The 21,452-nt window shown below is 54.8% G+C and overlaps 6 protein-coding genes across 6 annotated transcripts; 2 read left to right on the plus strand and 4 right to left on the minus strand.

The window, feature by feature from the left end:
* Positions 1 to 1,030: 1,030 nt before the first annotated feature.
* LMH87_004245 (uncharacterized protein) lies at positions 1,031 to 3,123 on the plus strand (the record flags this gene model as incomplete). The annotated part of the gene is made up of 2 exons (XM_056195434.1): positions 1,031 to 1,130; positions 1,184 to 3,123. 2 exons carry the CDS (start codon positions 1,031 to 1,033, stop codon positions 3,121 to 3,123), a joined length of 2,040 nt encoding a protein of 679 aa, XP_056049063.1.
* A 661-nt stretch (positions 3,124 to 3,784) lies between these two features.
* Positions 3,785 to 4,860, minus strand: LMH87_004246 (uncharacterized protein; the record flags this gene model as incomplete). Its single annotated transcript, XM_056195435.1, has 2 exons — positions 3,785 to 4,405; positions 4,468 to 4,860. 2 exons carry the CDS (start codon positions 4,858 to 4,860, stop codon positions 3,785 to 3,787), a joined length of 1,014 nt encoding a protein of 337 aa, XP_056049064.1.
* Positions 4,861 to 5,712: 852 nt separating this feature from the next.
* Positions 5,713 to 7,278, minus strand: LMH87_004247 (uncharacterized protein; the record flags this gene model as incomplete). Its single annotated transcript, XM_056195436.1, has 1 exon — positions 5,713 to 7,278. The coding sequence occupies one exon, from the start codon at positions 7,276 to 7,278 to the stop codon at positions 5,713 to 5,715; it is 1,566 nt and encodes a 521-aa protein (XP_056049065.1).
* Positions 7,279 to 9,153: 1,875 nt separating this feature from the next.
* Positions 9,154 to 10,026, minus strand: LMH87_004248 (uncharacterized protein; the record flags this gene model as incomplete). The annotated part of the gene is made up of 4 exons (XM_056195438.1): positions 9,154 to 9,279; positions 9,341 to 9,709; positions 9,860 to 9,886; positions 9,970 to 10,026. The coding sequence occupies 4 exons, from the start codon at positions 10,024 to 10,026 to the stop codon at positions 9,154 to 9,156; spliced, it is 579 nt and encodes a 192-aa protein (XP_056049066.1).
* Positions 10,027 to 13,463: 3,437 nt separating this feature from the next.
* Positions 13,464 to 16,651, plus strand: LMH87_004249 (uncharacterized protein; the record flags this gene model as incomplete). The annotated part of the gene is made up of 3 exons (XM_056195439.1): positions 13,464 to 14,795; positions 14,851 to 16,509; positions 16,562 to 16,651. The coding sequence occupies 3 exons, from the start codon at positions 13,464 to 13,466 to the stop codon at positions 16,649 to 16,651; spliced, it is 3,081 nt and encodes a 1,026-aa protein (XP_056049067.1).
* Positions 16,652 to 18,767: 2,116 nt separating this feature from the next.
* On the minus strand, positions 18,768 to 19,787 carry LMH87_004250 (uncharacterized protein; the record flags this gene model as incomplete). The annotated part of the gene is made up of 1 exon (XM_056195440.1): positions 18,768 to 19,787. One exon carries the CDS (start codon positions 19,785 to 19,787, stop codon positions 18,768 to 18,770), a length of 1,020 nt encoding a protein of 339 aa, XP_056049068.1.
* Positions 19,788 to 21,452: the final 1,665 nt, after the last annotated feature.

Raw genomic sequence — 21,452 nt, forward strand, 5'->3', positions numbered from 1 at the left:
TCTGGCCTGGCACCACTGGCACCACCCACCGTTGACTGGCCCTTCCCGCCCGGCGCCCGCTTTTCTCGCTGGTGTTTCTTCGCTTCCCATTCCCAAATCTCTGGGGCCATTGCCTGGGGCCTGTCCACGCTACCCACTGCTGGCTGCTGCTGGTCGCCTTCCACTCTCCAGTACTCTCGCTCGCTCGCACCCTCTCCTCTACCTTATATTTCATCTCCCTCCCCCCCACCCCCCTCTTGCTTCCGTTCTTCAATCTTGTTTCTTCACGGGCTTCGTTTGTTGCTCTCGCGTTTTCTCTTCACATTATCCTCCCAGGGCCCGGCTGTCCCCCTTTATTTTCTTCTTCTTCTTTCTTCGACTGTCACTGTCGCCTTGGTCGCAGCCTTTTAGTGCTAACCTCGTCTTCTTCCCTCTCGCCCTTTTCTAGCTCCGTTCGACACGAACTAGATTCAACGGACTTCTTGTCCAACGGCCGCGCCACAGAGACGATCCTTCGACCGGGTTAACCGTTTCGGTTTCCTTTTCCAATCTTTTCTTATACCATCTTCTTGACGCTGCACTCGTCGCCCGATTCTGCGCCCATCAAGCCGCCTCCGCTCGCGCCCCCTAAGTCATCGCCGACGGAATCGCTGTCCGGCCACCTCCCAACAGTTTGCTTGAAGCAGTTGTTGGCCTTTCGCTTGTGTTGCGTGCTGCATATCTCTCTGTGTCGCTATTTCTTCGGGCTGGTCTCGAATTTCCCATCTTATTTCTGCATTTACGCCACATTTCGGCTCCGGAAGCGCCCTCCCCTCACAGCCCAACCCTCGCGCGCTTAACCGCCGACGCCATCTACAGCCGGACTGAATCCGTCCGCTTTCTAAATACGCCTGCTTTTCGACTACTTCGACCGATTGACAAGATTGCGACGCGCATTTTATCGTGTTTCGCACCTTTTTCGCCTCTTCACCCCTGTTAGGCCACTGCGCGACGGCCATAACACACAGTCCACTTGGATTCCTTGCGCATTATGTATTCACAACACCCCGGAATGGCCGCGCCTCAAAAACCTGAGACCTTCATGCTGAGCACGGAGGCTCAGCAGGCCCTTCCCCATGATGCGCAAGTTGCCCTCCAGCAGGTTGACAACCGTACGTACCTTGGCGCACCACGCGTATCTCCTAGCCGCTGACATGTTTTCCAGTCAAATACTTCCTCATCTCTGCTCCCGTCGATTGGCAACAAGATCAGTACATTCGCCGCTTTCTGCTCCCTACCGGCGAATACGTCTCTTGCGTTCTCTGGAACACGCTCTTCCACATCTCTGGTACCGACATTGTCCGCTGCCTGTCTTTCAGATTCCAGGCTTTCGGCCGTCCCGTAAAGAACTCCAAAAAGTTCGAAGAGGGCATCTTCTCCGACCTCCGAAACCTCAAATCCGGCACCGACGCCTCGCTCGAAGAACCCAAGAGCCAGTTCCTCGACTTCCTCTACAAGAACAACTGTATCCGCACCCAAAAGAAGCAAAAGGTCTTTTACTGGTACAGCGTTCCCCATGATCGCCTCTTCCTCGATGCTCTCGAGCGCGATCTCAAGAGAGAAAAGATGGGCCAGGAAGCCACCACTGTCGCTGTCAGCGAGCCTGCCCTCTCCTTCCAGTACGACTCCTCGCAGTCGCTCTACGAGCAGCTGACAAAGACCCAACAAGTCAACTCCTCGTCTTTCAACGCCCAGCACTCCTCCTTCACGCAGGGCCAGTCTGCTTCTCCCATCATGAAGGCCATGGAAGCCATGCCTCCTCCCAACATGATGCACCAGGCCATGGGCCACATGCCCGATACCATGGACCCAATGGGCGCCTACGACGCCGTTAACATGGCCCCCGTAGCTCCTCCGCAAATCGCTGCTGTCAAGCGCGAGCCAGACTTTACTCGTGTCCAGTACAATCAGAACGGCATTCCCGTCCATGGCGGCCACCAGCGCCATGCTTCCATGCCCGCCTACGGCCTCGAGTACTCTCCTGCTCCGTCTTTTGTGTCTTCGCAGTACGACGATTACGGCAACCGCGGTCTGTCCTTTGAGCCCATTACCCCTCCTCAGCAGGCTCTCGGCGTCTCCGCTGAGCCAGCATACATTGCCAACGAGGAAACTGGCCTATACTCGGCCATACCTGATCACCTCTCTGGCATGAACGGTCTGAATGGCATGGTTCAGCTGCCCCCCTCGACCATGGCCGGCCATCAGTTCAACCGCTCCTACGGAAGCAATAATGTCTACTCTGTTATTGAGGGCTCTCCCACATACAAGCAGAGAAGACGCCGCTCCTCTATTCCTCCCGGCATGGCTGCCATTGCTCCCCCTCCTTCGTCCAACCCCAATGCGCCTCACAGACCTTCTGACCTCCGTCGATCCATCTCTGTCTCTGTCGGTCCCGTTACCGAAGGCGACGAGTCCGAGGACAACTCTCCTCCTGGTCTGTCTTATAGTAATGGCATGTCCATGACCAAGCAGAAGCCCCTCGATGACATCTCGAGACACGGTACCCCCCTTTCAACTGTCGAGTCCAACTCGGGTCTCAACCCTCTTGCTCTTCAGCAAAGCTTTGGAAGCGATGACATGTCTGGCAACGGCTCCTTCCACGAGCACCGCCGAGCCATCTCTGGCCCTGCTGGTGTGATTCGCCGTGCTCGCTCCGCGACTGTCATGGAACTGGGCCCATACCCTCACAAGTCACACTCATGCCCGATTCCCACTTGCGGTCGTCTCTTCAAGCGTTTAGAGCACCTCAAGCGACACGTCCGCACCCATACGCAAGAGAAGCCCTATGTCTGCCCTCAGTGCAACAAGGCCTTTTCTCGCTCCGACAACCTGGCACAGCACAAGCGCACGCACAGCCGTGAGGATGGCGCCGAAGGCTCCCTCCATCTCTCTGCCGAGGAGGAAGAGGAGTACTCTGGTGAGGAACCCCTGGGTTCCCTCGAAGAGGCCTCTCCCTCATCAGAGATGGCTTACATCACCGGTTCTCTGAATGGCGAGGTCAACCAAAATGGCATGGCTCCCCCTTCATCCATGTCCAACTCGTCATATAACAGCCTGCAAACGCTAAGTATGCCCATGACGCTCAGCCAGCCGTCAATGATTTAAATACGCCCGCACTTTTCTTGCAGTTGATTTTTCTGTTTCCTCGTTTCAAGCGGCTATGAAGTAACGACTCACCTTCATTTGCTTGCTATACACGTCACTTGCACATTTTCCTTGTTTTATTCTATCTTTTTTTATTATGCTTCAATCTGCGCTATTTCTATCTTATTTTTTTTTTCATGTTCAAGTGGTTTTTGAAAATTTTCAGATGTCGGCTGCTGATAGACAAGACCTTGCTTGGGAAACACTACCATCTGTATAGTATGCCCTCGACGAAGGGAGGCGCATTTGGATGCGGTCGCGGCAAGACCACAAGGCGCACTGTACATATATGTTGTCTGCTTATTTAAGTTGGCGAGGAGGAATCTATGGGACAGCGTTATGCTGGAAAGCCTTGTACGGCTGTAATAGACAATGCAAAAGCTATAAAACCAATCCACTGTGCCTTGTGAAACATGATGGGAACAATATATACTCGAACCTTGTGCGGTTGCGATAGACAATGCGAGGGCCGTATATACACTTTTACTTTTCGCCTTGTAAAACATGATGGGATTGTCAATATATATCCCAGCCCTGTAAGTCTCAGTACCATTGCGCCTGTTGTATATGCAGTAAATTCTTGCCACTTTTTTTGGCGTCCTTTTGTCTTTCCATGCACCATCTACCGCCGACCTCCACCCCGTCCCTTTCTGCCAAACGCATCCCGACTTCCCTCAATCTTTCTCACATCACTCTCGCTAATCCTCAGCTCCGCACCTCTCATGCGTCCAATCCCCGGGCTGTGCACATCACCACCACCTCTCCCCCTGCTGCTGCCGCCGCCGCCGCCCTTTTTCCTCCCCTGCGTCTGCGCGCTCCTCTCCAGGATCACGCCATTCTCCTTGGCCTCTCGCCTGCGCTTGGCGTCGCGCGCGTCGGCCGCCGCCGCGATCCCCTTGCGCATGCTCATCGGCATGCGCTCCTGCGCCAGCACCGAGCCCTTGGACCCGAGGGCCTGCAGGCGGAGGTCGGTCGCCCGCTGCCGCGTGCGGCCCGACGAGAAGGCCCTCGGCTCCGCCGCGGTGCCGTGGACGACGGAGGAGGAAAAGACCGAGGCCGAGGCGGCGTTGTTGTGCGAGGGCGTGAGGAGGTGCGACTCGGAGAGGAGGCGGCGCAGCTCGAGGTCCTGCGCGAGGAGAGACGGCGCGTCCTCGGGGAGGGCCTTGGCGGGCTTGGCCGAGGCGGCGGCGGAGGAGGAGGACGGGGAGGGCTGAGGGGCGGTGTGGTCGATGACCTTGGAGGACTGGAGCGAGAGATTAGTGGTTGTGTATTTTGGAGAGGGAGGGTTAGGTTTTGTGGGCGCACCATGAATGCTTTGAGTTCTTTTTTGCTCATTTGAGGCTCCTTTGGTATTTGCGGCTTCGAGTGGTCTATGACTTCGACTGCTGCTGTTGTCTGCGTGTCCTCGTCGTCGCTGTCTTCTGAGTCTTTGTCTTCTGCGCCCGAGAAGCCACCCCACTCATCCGCGTCGTCACTGTCATCGTCATCGTCGTCGTCATCGTCGTCGCCATTGAGGTCCGAGTCGACCTCGTCGTCGTCGTCCTGCTCGCGCTGCGCCCGCGCCGCCTCGTCCTCCTCGTCGAGGGGCTCAAACTGGGCCTCGAAGTGGCGTCGGAAGATGGCCGCGGCGTCGAGCTCCGAGACGTCGGCGCTGGCGGTTTCGCCGTCGCGCGACTTGCGCTTGCCGAGGAGAGCCATTGCGCACAGCGGGAGCAAGATTGGCAGGCGGGCTTTTGTAAGTGTGCGTATGAATATATGGCGTGTGGTGGAAAGGGAAAAGGCTTGGGCAGTGATGCGACAAGCTTGGTGGAAACTTATTATTTTTTTTGGGAGGGCGGGTATCGATAGCGTCGACCGTTGGCTAAACCCCACCAAGAGCTAGAACGTCGGTGTAAAGATGTATTGTTTTCATCGTTTTACCATGACTACTCGAAATACCCATCCATTGAAGCAAAAAAAAAAAAATCCGGTTTTTTAACCTTTGAGACTGCCTAGACGTGTACCTCGCGGCTGTGGCGGGGGTTGATAGCGACGCAGCCACAACGCTCCATTGATCCTCAACGCTCTGTTGTTTATTTTTTGTCCGTACATGAGGATGAGAACCTAATCGAATCTCCTTTTGTCAGTAGAACAGAAAATACGAGAAGATAGCCTACAGAGGACGTGAGGCGGCTGAGGCGTGTGCTGCCCTGCAGGCACCCGCCACGGCACCAGCGTGACGAACATTGCGCTCTGTAGATAGCGAATGAATATATCACAACTAGTACCATTTGTTCCGCCGTTGGATTTTTCTCCTTTTTCGGTAGATGTTGAATGTTCTTCTCAGAGATAGAAAGCACTATTGACCTCGCGCATTTACGCTGACTGTCCACCCCGAGCCTGATAGTCTTGAGTTGGGCCGGCCGAGCAAGACCAACACGGGAGAAATGATTGGTTTGAGACGTAAATTGTGCTGTATATTACACGGCCACCTACATGGGAACAAGATTATACCTTGTTTTCTTGCGGCCCAGTTCAAAGGGTACATCTACGCTAATTTGCCGTCACCTCTCACCTTCCGCCTCGTAGCGCCTCGACTTCGCGTCGCAGCGCGTCTAGATCCGCCAGGATATCCGCTCCCTTGCTGGAATCGACGTCTGGCCGGTCAGCGCTGGTTTTCCGCGTTGGGCTGCTGCTACCTCGGTGCCGTGGCGGAGGCGGCGGCGGCGGCGGCGGCGGCATGCTGTCCCTCCTTTCGAGGGTGGCGCCGCCAGGACCGAGCGGCCGTCGTGCCGATGACGGATTTCTGGCCGGCGGCCGCGGTGGTGCTGGTGACTTGCCAAGTTTGGAAGTGGGGTTGGGGGAGACCGCAGACGTTTCTGCCTGGTTGCGCTGCGGGATCGATGACGACGATACAGATGGCGACGGTCCAGTGCTGTTGCTTTGCTTAGGCGCGACGTGCGGTCTCCGCGGCGGGGGCGGCACGGGAATCTGGGCGCGAGGCTTCTCGCCGCCGCCAGCATCTTGTCGGTGCGTAGAGTCCAGGGAGGAGCGAGACTCGGATTCATCGTCGGCGGGCTTCAATGGTGACAGATTGGACCTCGTGTCTGATCGCGCGTGGCCACGACGTGGGGGTGGCGCTGGTGCTGGCTTCTTGGCGCTGGTCGGCGTCGCTGCCTCGGGAGGGGGTGAGTCAGTCGATGAGTCCTCATCCGAAGCGGATTCTATACCATCGACACTTGGAATATGTGGTGTGGGTTTGGTCTCCAGTAGCACATGTTGGTGCTCCGATTCTGACTGTGTTGGTTTGGTCTGCTCGCCCTTGATGGTCTTGCCGTGGCGAGAACTTGGTGGCGGTGGAGGCACAAGCTTCTTGTCCTTGTTAGACGCTGAAGGTGAGGCGACGCGTTGGTCCTGTTTAGGGCTACCTTTGTCGCTATTGGCTTGGCTATCCTCTGGTGCGCTATCGGGAGCAGCCACTATTTTATTGGCTTCTGCGTTGACTGACGCCAGCCCTTGGTCGTCAGCTGATTGCTGGCTCCCTTGTAATCCAGAATTGCCCGTCAATAATAGCCTTTTGAAGGCATCCACATTGAGCGCTGGCGTGTCAGCATTGGCAGCCTTGAGGACCTCGCCTTCTTCTCTTTGCTGCAGGTCTAGCTCTTCCTTGTTTGCCGTATCCTCCATATCCTGCAATGTGCGAGTGAACGGATTGCCGGGAGGCCCTCCTGGAGCCGGAGGAGCAGCCGCGAAACCGCCAACCGCAGGTCTTTGGTATGGCGGTGTTACCGTACTATCTCGATCGCTCTCATCCGTCGCCGAGCCGCCAAAAGGGTCGTAGTCGACCGGCGGCGGCACCAGGCCTGCCCCGGTCCGGTACATGGGCTCGACCTCTGGCCATTCTGGGGAGTCGGGTGAGAGCGGTGGCGGCGTCAACACTCTGACCTTTTTCACCGGCTTCTGCTTTCGCCCGGGCTGGGGTTCGTCGTTTGCGTCGCTGGGTTCTGGGGCGCGAAACGAGGTACGCGGCGGGGCGTCGTGCGTCTGGGTCGTGTCTATCGGATCGAGGGGAGGAAGAGTCGAGTCAGCGACTTTGGGCTGCAAGACAGATTTGCGAAACGGGTTCGATGACGCCATGGTGCGTTATATATGTTGACTCTGTAGTCTTTTCTGTATATTATGTCGGTTGGGCGTCTCTTGGCGCATGGGCCAAAACTCTCAATATGCTAGTAGATGTGGTGTAGCTTTCCGCCAAAGTCGGCAGGTCGGACGCTGTTAATCAATGTAGCAGAACCGAGCGCAGGGAGGTAAAGCAGGCGGGCTGTCTCAGGGCAAGAAGGCTCAGACGGTGTGGGCAGAGAGCTTCCATGCCATCTTCAAAGGGAGATGTGGAGGGACAAGCTCTGGCGTAGGTGCAGGATGGTACCCTCCACCCTTGAAAGACGCGATAATAATATGATGCGGCCACGATTCGTTCTAGCTGGCTCGCTGGGAAAGACGGGCAGTGACGTGTGCCGGATCGTGAGGAAATAGCCAGCGAGATGTCGGGTGGCCAGCAAGGCGTTAATGCGAGGATTGGCGCCGGAAGAAGCGGTTAGCTCATTAGCTTGCGTACTTGCTTCCCCTCCTTCTGCTGTCAATGGGTCTGAGCCTCTGACGTCCGAAGAAGGTACTTTGGTACATCGGCCGGAGCTCTTGCAACGAGCGGGGCAGTGCGGGCTTGGGTGCGTTACTGAGGTACCTCTAGTTTCGTGCACAATGCGCGGAATCACGTGTATACACCCAACACTACCAAGGCAGCCATCGTCAGCTACACCCACCCTAGAGTGAAATGAACATGACAGTATTTTGTGGCATGTCAGACTTGAACACACGGCCAGTTGTGTGAAAACTGCCTCATTGTAGTGCTAAGTCATATACAATTCAGTAAGGTCACTTCTTGGCGCAGTTTGATACGTTGTTGGCCAGAGCTCTTACACATACTATGTTGGTGATAGTATCACCATGCAATAGCTGCACAATTTCGGTCACCTCCCAGCATCGTGTACCCATCTGTCGTAACCTGAATCGTGGAATGCAGAAATAGACGACGGTACGTAAGCTAACGAGAGCACACGCTAATTCCCTACATTACTTCATGTTACTACCCAACGTCACGTCGCAAACACAAGATGCATCGCAGAGGTTTCACATGCCGCTACGGCGCTACCTTAACGTCAGAGCCAGCGGGAACGAATCTTGTCAGCCATGGCCAACCAAAAGGCCCAAAGAATGGAAAGGGACATCAGTGGACACGTGCAAAAACTGAATCCACTGGTGCCTGTACGCATATGCGCCAAAGACAAGCTCTATCCCGATGCGGACAAGTAAACAAAAAATTCGAGAGCGGGCGCGTCAGGGCCAGGGACCGAGGCGACGCGCAGGACATGCCAAGGGTGGTCCGGCCATCTCACTACAGCTGGCAGCGACAATCGCAAGAGGAAGCGTGCGTCCCGAGGGCGCCAAATTTAAGACCAAGTCACCAAAAAAAAGCAAGACAAGACAGTGTGTCAAGAAGTCGTGTCCGTAAACCCGTATTTTTACATTTCCAGCGGCGCGTCGTCCAAACCATTAGCTCAAAGGAAAAAGAAGCCCGTTCTTCCTTCAAAAATCATACATGAAGAAAAGGTAAAAAAACGGCTGTGGTGCCTCATGCGCGAACACGCGTCAGGAGAGGTATAAACAACACACACAGAAAGTAGAAACCTCATTTCCCTTTTTCGCCTTTGCCCGCGCCAATCCCACACCGACTCCAATTCCGTTGGATGCACCTCCAAAGCCACGGAGCCAAACAATAAAAGAACCAAAAATGTATCCCAGTCGCTGTAAAAGCCCCCCCCTCGTAGACCGACCCATTGAGTAAAACAAACAGAGATATCGAAAGCAAACCCCAAAAACGCCAATGATCATTTCATTACATCTTCAAAAAAGCAACATGCCGACACCATCAAAGCCACTTCAATATGAATTGACTTATTTGGCGGCAGCGGCCTTCTTGGGAGCGGCCTTCTTGGGGGCAGCCTTCTTGACGGTAGGCTTGGCCACCTTGGCGACACGGCCAGACTTGGTCTTGGTGAGGACCGTCTCGGGCTTCTCAGCCTGTGGTGAATCGTTAGCGAAGGAACAAGAGTGAGTCGGGGCGATGATCTAGAAAACGTACCTTGGCAGCAGTCTTCTTCGGGGCGGCCTTCTTGGGAGCAGCAGCCTTCTTCGCCGCGGGTTTGGCAGCAGCGGCCTTCTTGGGGGCAGCAGCCTTCTTGGGAGCAGCGGCCTTGGCGGCAGGCTTGGCGGCAGCGGCCTTCTTGGGGGCAGCGGTGGTGGCAGCGGCCTTCTTGGGGGCGGCGGGCTTCTTGGCCAGCTTGGTGCCGCCCGAGGGGCCCTTGGGCTGGGCAAAGACGCCCTTCTCGACGCCGGCCTTGAGGGCCTTGTTGAAGAGGGAGTCGAACATGTTGTCCGACACGTTCAAGGAGTTGTTGGCCTTGACGTACTTCTTGAGAGACTGACGGCTAGAGCCATTGCGGTCCTTGAGCTGTTGGGGAAATTGTTAGCAGCTGGTGGCGGCGGCGGCGGCGGTGGTGGTGAGCGCGATGGGGTGGACGGCGCGACCAAGTAGCGAGTGCCAGCGGCGAACAGGAGGAAGAGGGCATTGCAATAATCATGAATGGCATAAAATACATACGTTGACAATGGCATCAGTGATCATGTCCTGTAATGAAATTTGTTAGCATGAGTTCATTGCCGTGGGGGAGAGGCGAACGCGAATGCGCCGCAGCGAGGGAAAAAACAAACCTGGTAGGAAGCGTGCGAGGCCTTGGCCTTGGGAGCAGCAGCAGCTTTGGGAGGCATGTTGAAGAAGTTTATTTGTTGTTTGGAAAAAAGCGTTGTAGAGCGCGTTGAAGAGTCGAGAGACTTGTGAGTGAGATTTGGAAAGGCGAGTCGTGAGTGAGGAGATCAAGAGCAAGAGAGCAAGCGAGTTCGGGCGCGTGGGAGGGACGGGGAGGATGTTTATATATGAGGCGGGGCGAGGGCCGCAATCAGTAGCTTCGCTGGCCCTGGCGGGCAGCCGTGTGGCAGCATATTTTTGGGGGGTCCAGGCTAGTGTGGTGTGGTGTGGTGTGGTGTGGTGTGTGTGTGTGTGTGCCTGCGTGAGAAGTGCGGCGGCTCTGTGGCACGAGGACTGTTGCAACGAGCCAGCCAGCTGGGCCAGACGGGGCAATCAATCGAATCTGTCCGACTCGAGTAAATTTCTTCAGCGAGCACACGAATTTACAAATATTGACGGACTTGGAAACGACTTCTCGTCTTTTTTCTGGCCGTCTTGAATTTTTGTCTCGTGCTTCTGGGTTCGCTGCTTCGTCGCTGTCCTATGGCAGCACCGCCAGCTTCGCACGTAGCAGCGGCCCAGACAAACAGCTGCCGCGAACGGCTCCCCATTTCGACCAAGTCTGTATATACGTCGGTACCTTGGCTAGGTCTGGTACTTGAGAGATACCTCGCTTCAGCACCGAGGCCTGCCCCACTCGCCATCTGTTTTTTATTTGTTGCGCTCTTGTCAGAAATGCACCCGCTTTTTCCTCCTTCTGCTCTGTGCAGAGGGCTCACGGCAGCTCCCTCCGGAGCACCACGCGCTAGGCCTCGCTGGTGCAGCTTCAGCCACAAACCCTCGCGTACCTTTTGCCCTTGATCACACCAAGCATATACATTGAGCCACCAGCAGCCACACCCAAATCTCGTCGCCGGTTCCTCAACCCCGCCCCTCCCATCAACCCAAAATATTGGGCTCTCTGTTTGTCTGCCTCGTGACCATTTTTCTGATTGGCCAGCGCCACCCCAACTGCTTCTCCTCCATCTTGTACCTCGCAGGTCACTTTTCCCTGGCATCCCCTTCTGATCTGCTGAGCCGGTCCCTGTTCCATCTCGTCCATCTCGTCCTCCTCGTCCCTCTCTGGGTGAAGCCTCTCGCCAGATGTTGCTACCCGGCCTCCCCCCTCTCTTTTTTTTTCCTATCCCTCGTTGTTTGCTGTCCTCTGTCTCTCTTCATTCTTTTCGTGCTCACCCTCCATTACAATTTCCGTGAGTCATTTTTTCAATTCAGCCCCTCCTTCGTCCACAGAGTTTCGTGCTAGCTTGTCGGTCGCGATTTGGAAACATGGGCTGTCCCAACCGTAGCTTCGTCCTGTCCGTATGCCCGCTCCGCCCACCTTGCCACCAAAATGCCAAATTCTCTGGCACACCCTCGGGCGCATTCGTAATTGTCGTTCTGCCAGCTGTCGCATTAATTACTGTCACTTGAAATTCTGTGCAGAATCATTGTCGCTTTCGTTTCAGCGCTCAAATGCACGCGATTCAAATCATTTTGACACTGAAATGGCTGATGCGCGTGTGCTGCTCTTTTTCGTCGTCGCTCGTAGCCCGCCCGCGACTCCATCCTGAAGCTATCCGCGAATCTGGCCCTCGATATTGTCTTCATCAAAAACAGCCGCATTTCAGTTCATTATTGCCCTTTCGAGTGTTTAAAATCACTATAGTAGCTAAAAGCACATTCAGTGCCAGTTTTGTATCAACATCTGCCCCGGTCGCCGAGATATGGTGCGAGACGTTCACATCGTCGATTTTCCTGCTCGCGTTTGCAAAGTTGAAAACATGGCCTGCAACACAACCAGTCCGCACACGCAGCCACGTGGTCTGGATCTTCCCAAATTTATCTCCATTCGATCAGAAGTCATTCATTTTCACGGTAAAACTATTTAAATATGCACTTTCCCTCCAGCTACGACCTTCAGTTGACCATTCCTGTCGTCACCGCTTCCGACCGCGACGCCTGATTCACAACAAAACCTCGGCAAGTTGACTTATACCGATTTTCTCTTCCAAGCCCCTTCGCAACTTCACAGTATCGTGAATGGAATATTTGAAGAACATTTACCCAAGATCCACGTCTTTCTAGCATCCATCTGCGCTGTCTGAGAGGCCGTAATCGTTACTCGTTTGTCAGTGCGAGGGGCAAATGGCCAAAGTCGACGTGGCGCTGACGTGCTGCACGCCCAAAGACGTTGCTCCAGGCAGCAATCACCACAACGCCTGAAAATGGAATTTGTGAGCTTCTGGCGGCCTTGATGAGAGTACAGACTCACTTTCTACAGAATTTTCTTCTTCTCTGTCACACTCCATCAACCGCTGGTGTCATCTGGCAATTGTGAGGCCGCTTGGCCTGGTCAGCACGATAATGTAGGCGCCGCAGTGCCAAGTCGCGCAACAGCCCACAATAGGCTTTTGCGGTCACTATATTCATGCATGCTGCTCAAAAGTCTACGTGGAACTATTCTAAATACATAAATTGACCGCAAGTACACTTTTGAACCCGGTACATCTGGCCTCGGTTCGACAGCTATGAGGTTCGTCGACGCCTGATCACTTACACGACGTTCCAGTCAGCTGACTAATCACGTGAGCGACAGTGAACTGCAACGGCGCTGCGTCTTCCCTTGTGCATATCAGCCTTTCGATGAATTGAGGCCGAGTACGGTGCGGCACGCTTCTTGTGCCGTCAAAATCGCGATTTTATTTTAGCCATCGGGAGTGACCCAGCAGGCTTTTAGCATCCTGCTTGCCCGAGCGCCTGGGCCAAAGAGCACCGACTGTTGGTATTGTGGCAATCATGCTCGCAAGCTATGTTGTAACAGCTGTTTGAAAGGAACTGATGACTGCACCGGAACTTACAACTTCAAGCTCTTCCACGAATCTCGGCCACTTCTTTTCTGCGTAGTGTTGTGATGCACCAGCACCACTGATGCCTGCCTGAAACCAAGTATTGTGGCGATGTAGTCGCCGTGCCACAACTAGCTGTGGCTGGTGCGCAGGCACAAAGCTCATCGCCCCTGCGCGAGGTTGCTCGCGAACTAACGTGCTGGAAGCTTGTGAGGTGCTGTGGTTTTTATGGGGCCCTACTGTTGGACACGTCGCTACGAGCCAACATTTTATATCGATAATTGTGCGCCGCGGCTTTGTGTCTTGTCTCTGGCTGGTGCTTTTCTGCAGCAATTGTTCCGTCTGGGACTCTGTATCATGGGAAGTTTCCTTTCATCTTCTCCCGTGTCAGAATCTTCTTTTTCTCTTGTAAAAACAGCCACAAGTGCTCTCTCCGCCTAAACACACCTTGCACCGACTGGGGAGCCCCTCATCGCCAAACACCGTGGCCCGCCCCTGTTGCACCGTCCCGAGCTTGACGTCTTCTTCTTCCCCGACTTCCACGCGACAGATTCCGCCATCCACGAGCTACAGCCATGGCGGACTACACCCAGTTTCACGCCCTGGGCCATGGCGAGCAGTACGACCCCAACGATCCGAATAAAACATCCGCTCCGGCCTCTCAGCAGTTTATGCCTCCCGTGGCCCCGAATCCCTACCAGCAACAACAGCCATATGGTGCTCCCCCTTACCAAGAAGGGCATGCTCCCCAAATGGGCGGTCCTTCGCCTCCGGCATTTCACGGCGGCGCTGCTCCGCCTCAGCAGGATGCATTGGCTGCACAAATGGGCGGTATGAGCCTCGGCGCCGATGCTCAGGGTACGATTCGCAAGAAGAAGAAGGATCGCCACGCCCACCACATTGTAGAGCCAACAGGCTCATCGCAGGCCTTTAATGGCATGCCAGCCGCTGGCGTTGGTGCTAGCCAGTTCCTCAACAACGCTGGGAGCCCTTCCATTCCCGCCTTTGGCAACCAGTTCGACAGCCAAGGAGCGCCTCACTCACCATACGGCGGCGCACCGGCTCCGACACCGCTCGGCGGCGGTCCAATGAACCCTGCCGGTCCTATCAACCCCATCCCAGGAAGCGATTTTGGCGATGCTGCCGCTTCTGTCTCGGCATCTGGTCAGGGCAAGGTTTCTGCCGACGACCTGCCCAGCGTACCCGCGGCTCGTGATGCCATCCAGCAGTACTTCCTCAGAAACATTTATCCAACCTTTGAGAAGCATGTTCCGCCGCCTGCCGCAGTTTCCTTTGTCGCCCACGACCAGGGCAACTCCTCGCCAAAGTACGCTCGACTGACAATGAACAATGTGCCTGCTACCCCCGACGGCCTGCAGGCTACTGGTCTCCCGCTCGGTCTCCTCCTACAACCTCTAGCTCCTCTCCAGGCCGGCGAAACCGAAATTCCCGTCCTCGATTTCGGTGAGGCCGGACCTCCCCGTTGTCGCAGGTGCCGTGCCTACATCAACCCCTTCATGATGTTCCGGTCCGGAGGCAACAAATTCGTTTGCAACCTCTGCACATATCCCAACGACACTCCTCCCGAATACTTCTGTGCCACGAGCCCTCAAGGCGTTCGCGTCGACCGTGACCAGCGACCGGAGCTTCACCGAGGAACGGTCGAATTTGTGGTTCCCAAAGAATACTGGACAAGAGAGCCCGTTGGGCTGCGCTTCCTTTTCCTCATCGACGTCACACAAGAGTCTTTCAACAAGGGCTTCCTGGAAAGCTTCTGTGATGGCATTCAGGCCGCACTCTATGGCGGTGAGGTTGGCGAAGACGGCGAACCCAAGAGGCGTGTACCCGAAGGAGCCAAGGTCGGCTTCGTCACATACGACCAAGACATTCACTTTTACAACATCAATGTATGCCTCTTTGTCGCATGTCTCGTACGGTTTTATTTGCTAACTTGATCTCTAGCCCGGTCTCGATCAGGCGCAGATGCTGATTATGCCTGACCTCGAAGATCCCTTCCTGCCTCTTGGCGAAGGTCTGTTTGTTGACCCCTACGAGTGCAAGTCAACTATCACGTCGCTTCTCAACCGCCTCCCCGAAATGTTCTCTACAGTCAAAAACCCAGAGCCAGCCATGCTTGCAGCACTCAGCTCTGGCTTGGCCGCTCTGGAGGCTACTGGTGGCAAGATCATCTGCTCTTGCGCTGCCTTGCCCACTTGGGGTCCTGGCAGGCTGTTCTTGCGCGATGATGGCAGTCACCCTGGCGGCGAATCGGACAAGAAGCTTTATACTACTGAGCACCCTGGATGGAAAAAGGTATCCGAGAAGATGGCTGCCAACGGTGTTGGTGTTGACTTCTTCCTGGCCGCTCCTTCTGGTGGATACCTTGACATTGGCACGATTGGGCATGTTGCCGCCACCACCGGTGGTGAAACATTTTACTACCCCAACTTTATTGCGCCTCGCGATAGCCCTAGGATGTCCACGGAAATCGCGCATGCCGTCACGCGTGAGACTGGTTTCCAGGCGCTGATGAAGGTTCGATGCTCGAACGGCCTGCAAATTGCGGCCTACCACGGCAACTTTGTGCAGCACACTTTTGGTGCCGATCTTGAGATTGGCGTTATTGATGCTGATAAGGCGCTTGGCGTTTCCTTCTCCTACGATGGTAAGCTCGACGCCAAGCTCGACGCGCATTTCCAGTCTGCTCTTCTGTACACGACTGCTTCTGGACAGCGCAGAGTGCGATGCTCGAACATTATTGCTAGTGTCAGTGACACGTCCAAGGAGGCTGGTGTGCGCGAGCAAGGCATCCGTGCGTGCATGAAGTTTGTTGACCAAGATGCTGTCATTGCCCTGCTCGCCAAGGAAGCAAGCACCAAGCTGTCCACTACCTCGAGCAGCCTCAAGGATACCCGTAACTGGTTGACGGAGCGAACCATCGACATCATGTCCTGCTACCGCAAACATTCCGCCCAGCAACACCCTCCTGGGCAGCTGGTTATGCCAGAGCGACTAAAGGAATTCTGCATGTACATGCTCGGATTGCTCAAGTGCAGAGCGTACAAGGGCGGCATTGAGAACACTGACCGAAGAGTGTACGAGATGCGTCTGGTCCGATCGATGGGCGCTCTGGAGCTCAGCCTGTACCTATACCCGCGCATGATTCCTCTACACAATCTTCAGCCCGAGGACGGCTTTGCTGATGCGGAGACTGGCCACCTCAAGATGCCCCCTTGCGCGCGCGCTTCATTTTCGCGCGTTGAACCCGGTGGTGTCTACCTTGTCGACAATGGACAGCAGTGCCTGATTTGGTTCCACTCTCAGACGTCGCCGAATCTTATCAGTGATCTGTTTGGTGAGGGCAAAGACAATCTGAAGAGCCTGGACGCCTACACATCGTCTTTGCCCGTGTTGGACACCCACCTGAACGCGCAGGTCCGCAACATTATCGAATTCCTCAAGACCCAGCGGGGCTCCAAAGGAATGAACATTCAGCTTGCCAGACAAGGCATTGACGGAGCCGAGTTTGAGTTTGCACGTCTTCTCGTAGAGGACCGCAACAATGAGGCTCAGAGCTACGTGGACTGGCTTGTGCACGTTCACAAGGGAGTTCAGCTCGAGGTACGTCACTCCCGGACATATTTTCAGGGTATTTGTGCTAATGCTTCCATAGTTGAGCGGACAGAGAAAACGGGAGACCGAGGGCGATTCTGCAGCTAACAGCCTGACCAATTTTGCCGGTCTCCGTCCGTCGTACTGGTAAAGGCGCGGAGCACATGTCACGACCTGATGAAAAAAAATACCAAAAACAGGAACAAGGAAAAGTTGTATGCGATACAGTAGCGAGTGATGAGGCTATATAGGGGTGTTTCTTAAACAGGACGGCGTGTCAAGAATATTACAAAAATGCATTGTGCTGGCGATGGGGAGAGGGGAGGGGGAGTGAGAAGCATCGCATTTTGCTGCCTTGGGTAGACCAATAGTATATTATTAAACTTCAAACGAAAGCCACTTTTTTTTTTTCTACACGATGATGCATGGGCAGCGTTTGCTCCGCTACGGTGCATTTTCCATCTTGTCACTGATTAGCAAATATCTTGCTTGAGATGCCGCAACTTTGCAGCAAGCATCCCTGCTCACCGGTGTGGCGACTACTGACTGGCACAGCCGCTCCTCCGGGATGTCAAAGTGCCCCCGGCGACGCCCTCCCGGTGCGTGCTCCCCAAGTCCATTTTTCCGCATGTCGCATCCATGCGCAGGAAGACAAAAAAAAGAAAGGAAAGACAAAAAGTCTCGGGCACGTGTCGAGTCTGCATGTGTTTTTTTTTTCTTTTTTCTGCAACATTTTCATCCCCGTCGTTGAGCAAAGGACAGCCAGACAGCCACACACCCCGCTTCCCGCATCCATCATGTGTCTCTCTTTTTCTTCTTCTTGAGCTGTGAGACATGGAACCATACCATTCATTCTCCAGCCCTTGGATCTGCGCCCATTCTCTACTTTCTACCAACCAGGTAAAAGGACATGCAGAGGGCCAAGTGCATACATGACAACAAAACGACTAATTATGGCCAGGGGGAGGGAGGGCGGACGCGGGGCTACTGAGACCTTCCCCCCCCCCTCTCTCGTCGTGTTGTAGTTCCGTAGTGGAGGGTGAATGAAACATGCATTCAAGTTTTTTTTTGTCATGTTTTGATTAGTCGGATTTCTTCTAGCCTCTTGTCTTTCTTCCCCCTTTCTCTCCTTATCAGACCAAATCTTTCGAAAATCGTTCGACTTCGTCGCACGTCGCAGAGACGGCGGAATGATGATGCGAGAACGGAAAATAACATCTCATGTTGCAATCTGCATGCATGCGCATACAGGACCCCTACATGCATAATCTCGGTCCCTGCCGTTCGTAAATCCTCGCATTCTAGCAAATAGGAGCAAGGGCACACCGGAAAAAGAGCGGGCAGGGGGGACGGCCTGCCGATCCTGCTGGCATCACATTCTCCAGTGGCGGCTACGGCGCAACCTGGAGGGCCTGGAGAGGGGGAAAGTGTAAAAAAGCCACTCAGACGAGTGCCGAGAAAGTTTACCCGTGCCATTTTCTATATCTATATTCTACCAAAATGTAAAAACAAGGTAAATAATTAACAGCCTCCTTCCAGATACGGTAACCGTTTCTTCATCACCGTAAACCCACCGCCGACTCCTAGCTCAAAAAGACCATGCCGACCAGTCGCCTCCGCTTGTGCATTCACAGAGGCTCAAAAAGCTCTTGTTGGTACATACATGAGACACAACCATAAAAATAAAGCCATAAAGAGAAAAGGCCTCCGTTGAAGGAAGAAAAAAGAAAAGAAAACCCCAACGACAGTCTCACTCTAGCAGCACGAGGCTTCAGCCTCGGGTCGTCACATTCTTAGCTTCCGCAGTGACTTGGACAACGCACTAACGACTAACCACCCCTCTTACCCGTTGCATTCATGTCCACACTTTGCAACGTCGGTGGTGACGGAGAAAGATACCGTGGCGGGACGCCAGGCATGGCTTGACACCCGGAAAAAAGGAAAAGAGGATAAAGATAGCGAGGTTGAGGCAAGAGCCCCTGGCCACTCCGCCTCCTCTCCGTCGATGGAAATGTCGTCTGGGTTGTGTGCCTCATCCTCCATGGGCACCTAGGTGAGAGACAGAAAGCCCCTCGGTCGGTGGGAACCCACGTATCCTGCAGGTTTCAACGAGCCGCTCTCAGATATCATACAGGCCCCCGGCGCAGTGTCGTGGAGCCTCATGCATGCAATAAATCGGGCCATCTTCCCGCCCTGGCTGTGATGCTGTTGCACCACTTCCGGCCCTTTGCACCCTGGTGGCTAGCTGCGCAGGCATATGGACTGGCTCAGCTGGTGATCATCTGGAGGCCGTACCGAGGGTCTGGCTCGCTAATGACGCGCTCGATCTCGCTTGCATCAAATACCCTCTCAAAGATGGACATGTCGGTAGGCGCGTGTCGCAGGAGCGAGTTCAAGTCGCCTTTTGAATATGTCCTTGACTTTTGCTCTTTTTTTATCAACTCTTCCAGGATGTACTCTGTCGTGTTCAGTGTAGCGTCTTCGAAGATGAACATGACATAGACAAACTGGCCGCGAAGATCGGGATCGAAGAGGAGAACTTCACGCCAAATTTCGGCCAGCTGCTGTGGTGGATTGCGACAGCCGTTACCCAAGCCAAAATCTCCAACAACGACGCGATCATAGCCATTATAGTGACATATTCGCAGAGCACCCCGAATCTTGTCCTTCATTTGTTGGCGCTCGGCTTCGAACGAGTAGGATGTTCCATTGTCCTTAAGCCTCGGCCAACGGGTTGGTGGCATTGATAGCACTGGCAAGTCGTACCAGCGGTCAAGCTTCTCGTAACGGTCATGGGGCCCACGGCAGACGACTACAGCATCAGAAAACACCCCCCCAGTCGATGGAATTGGATAGTTGGTCTCTTCCCCAGTTTGCGGTAGCGGCGTTGAGAGGGTTGCCCACAGATTGCTGCGCCTGCACAGCTTCTCTTCGTAGAGGAGGGAGCCGATTTCCCAATCGCCGCCAGGTCGGCGCTCATTAGCAGCACAGATAAATGGAATGCGAATTCGAGGCCCCCCTGTGCTTTCGCTCGCTTGCGAGTCCACGGAGGCATAGTGAATGGCTCTCATGACGGGGTCGCCGTGCTCGACGCGGAAGAATGGCGGGCGGATACTCGCCCGCCGCTTGACGGGCAACTGCAGGAGAGGCTCTCTGTAGAGAATGGAATAAGGCGGATATGAGTCGGCGTAGCTGGCATTGAGCAGCGGAATAAAGTTGCGCTTCGTGTCCAAGGCGACGTCGGACGGCTTTGGACGGCTACTTCGGCCAGTTTTGCTGGAACCCATCTTGCTAAACAGGCGTAGCGTTTGTATAAGTGCAGCAATGATGATGGCAATACACTCTTGCAATAAACTTTCAAGAAAACTTATAAAGATAACATTTGCAAGTGAGGTGACAGCAAAGTCTTTATATAGCATATGAGGAGCGTGTGGCAGTGACTTGTGTTGCGCGCGTGGTGCATGTTCGATGCCGGCCAACGGAAGCAAAGCAATGGCGAAGCGAGCAGTGAGAGAGAGACAAAGACCTGTCACGCAGCACAATAAGTCGAAAACGGGCCAAGTATACCGCTACTGTTTTGGAGCAACCCGACAAGCGAGCTAGAAGCGTGGCAGGGGCAGGGCTCGATGCGAGAAAAGACGGGCATGGGGCAGTTAGTTGCATTGCTTCTACATGCACAAGAAGCCCCATGTACGAGAAGCTGGTTGCGAATGCCTGTCTTGGTGGCGAGACAAAAACACTGGGGGGCCTGCAGACGCACGAGAGCATCGGCATCCAGGTTGGCGGGACTGAGGAGGCAGCAGGTGTAGGCCGAGGTGTTGTCGAGAGGGGTTCGACGAGCCATTGCCATGGTGGGCAGCCCACTCTGGAGATTGGGCGGGCAGCAGGCAAAGGCTGCATGGTTGCGAGATGTGACGGGGGGACAAGTCGAAGCTGGCATCATCTCAGACAACTCCGACCAGGTAGGTGGCGGAAGCGCAGAGCAGCGTCGGCGGCGTACTAGTAGGCAAAAAAGGTTGGTAGCAAAGGCGGAATGCGAGGCCGGCAGCGACTGCCACCGAGCAGTCTAGGTCAGGTCAAGGCCGGACAGACAAGACCCTCCTTGCCTGCCACACTCACTCGTCCACACATGCATGGCTTGACTACTGAGGAGCAGAGGGTGACATCTGTTGCAGGTCTAGCCGCACCCTGGCAAAGATCTGTGGCACATCATCTCGCCCTGTCCAACACGCGGGCAAGATTAGGCGGTGCAGCGGGAAGTGGAGGAGAGGGAGGGAGGGAGGGAGGGTGTGTGTCTGTGTGGTCAGGGCGATCCGTCGACAGGGTTAAGTTGAATGGCGTTTGCCCGGCCGTTGTTGACGGTTCGGCATCTGGCGAAGAATGGTTTGCGTGTTCTGCGACCCGGCTAATTCGAGCGGTAATCTGAGACGGCCTGAGACAACAGCCGACAAAATGGTTGAGCGTGGGCGGCCGCCGGGTAGGTGCCAGTACTGGTATACTCCGTACAGTAGGTACATAAAGTCAAACGGGTGAGCGACCCGAAGGAAAAGCCAACATGTTTGCGAGCTTGCTAGTATTGCCTCTAGGCGAACTGATGTCCAAAGTCGGCTTTGATGGGCATTGCGCATTGGAGTCGGCAAGGCTTGTGTCGACACTGGCGGGGTTTGGTGCAGTCGGTGCGAAGGGACGCCGTCCTTAGTGGCTCCCTAGCTAATGGCTATGAACTAGCGGTGGATGATTTAGCAGGACAACGTACGCCTAGGTACTGATGGTACACATGCTGGTCTAGCTTATCTGTTGAGGAGAAACCTAGTTGGCTGATGGTGGACAAGGTCGAGCAAGTTGCATCTACTGGTAAGCCAGGGAAGTTGTGGTGTGAAGAAGCCACTTGCCACGCAAACGGAGCCACGAGCAAGGAGCCACGAGCCAGACAACACAGCAGATTTGGTGTG

The sequence above is a fragment of the Akanthomyces muscarius genome, chromosome 2, assembly GCF_028009165.1.
Source record: "Akanthomyces muscarius strain Ve6 chromosome 2, whole genome shotgun sequence".
Classification (NCBI taxonomy): domain Eukaryota; kingdom Fungi; phylum Ascomycota; class Sordariomycetes; order Hypocreales; family Cordycipitaceae; genus Akanthomyces; species Akanthomyces muscarius.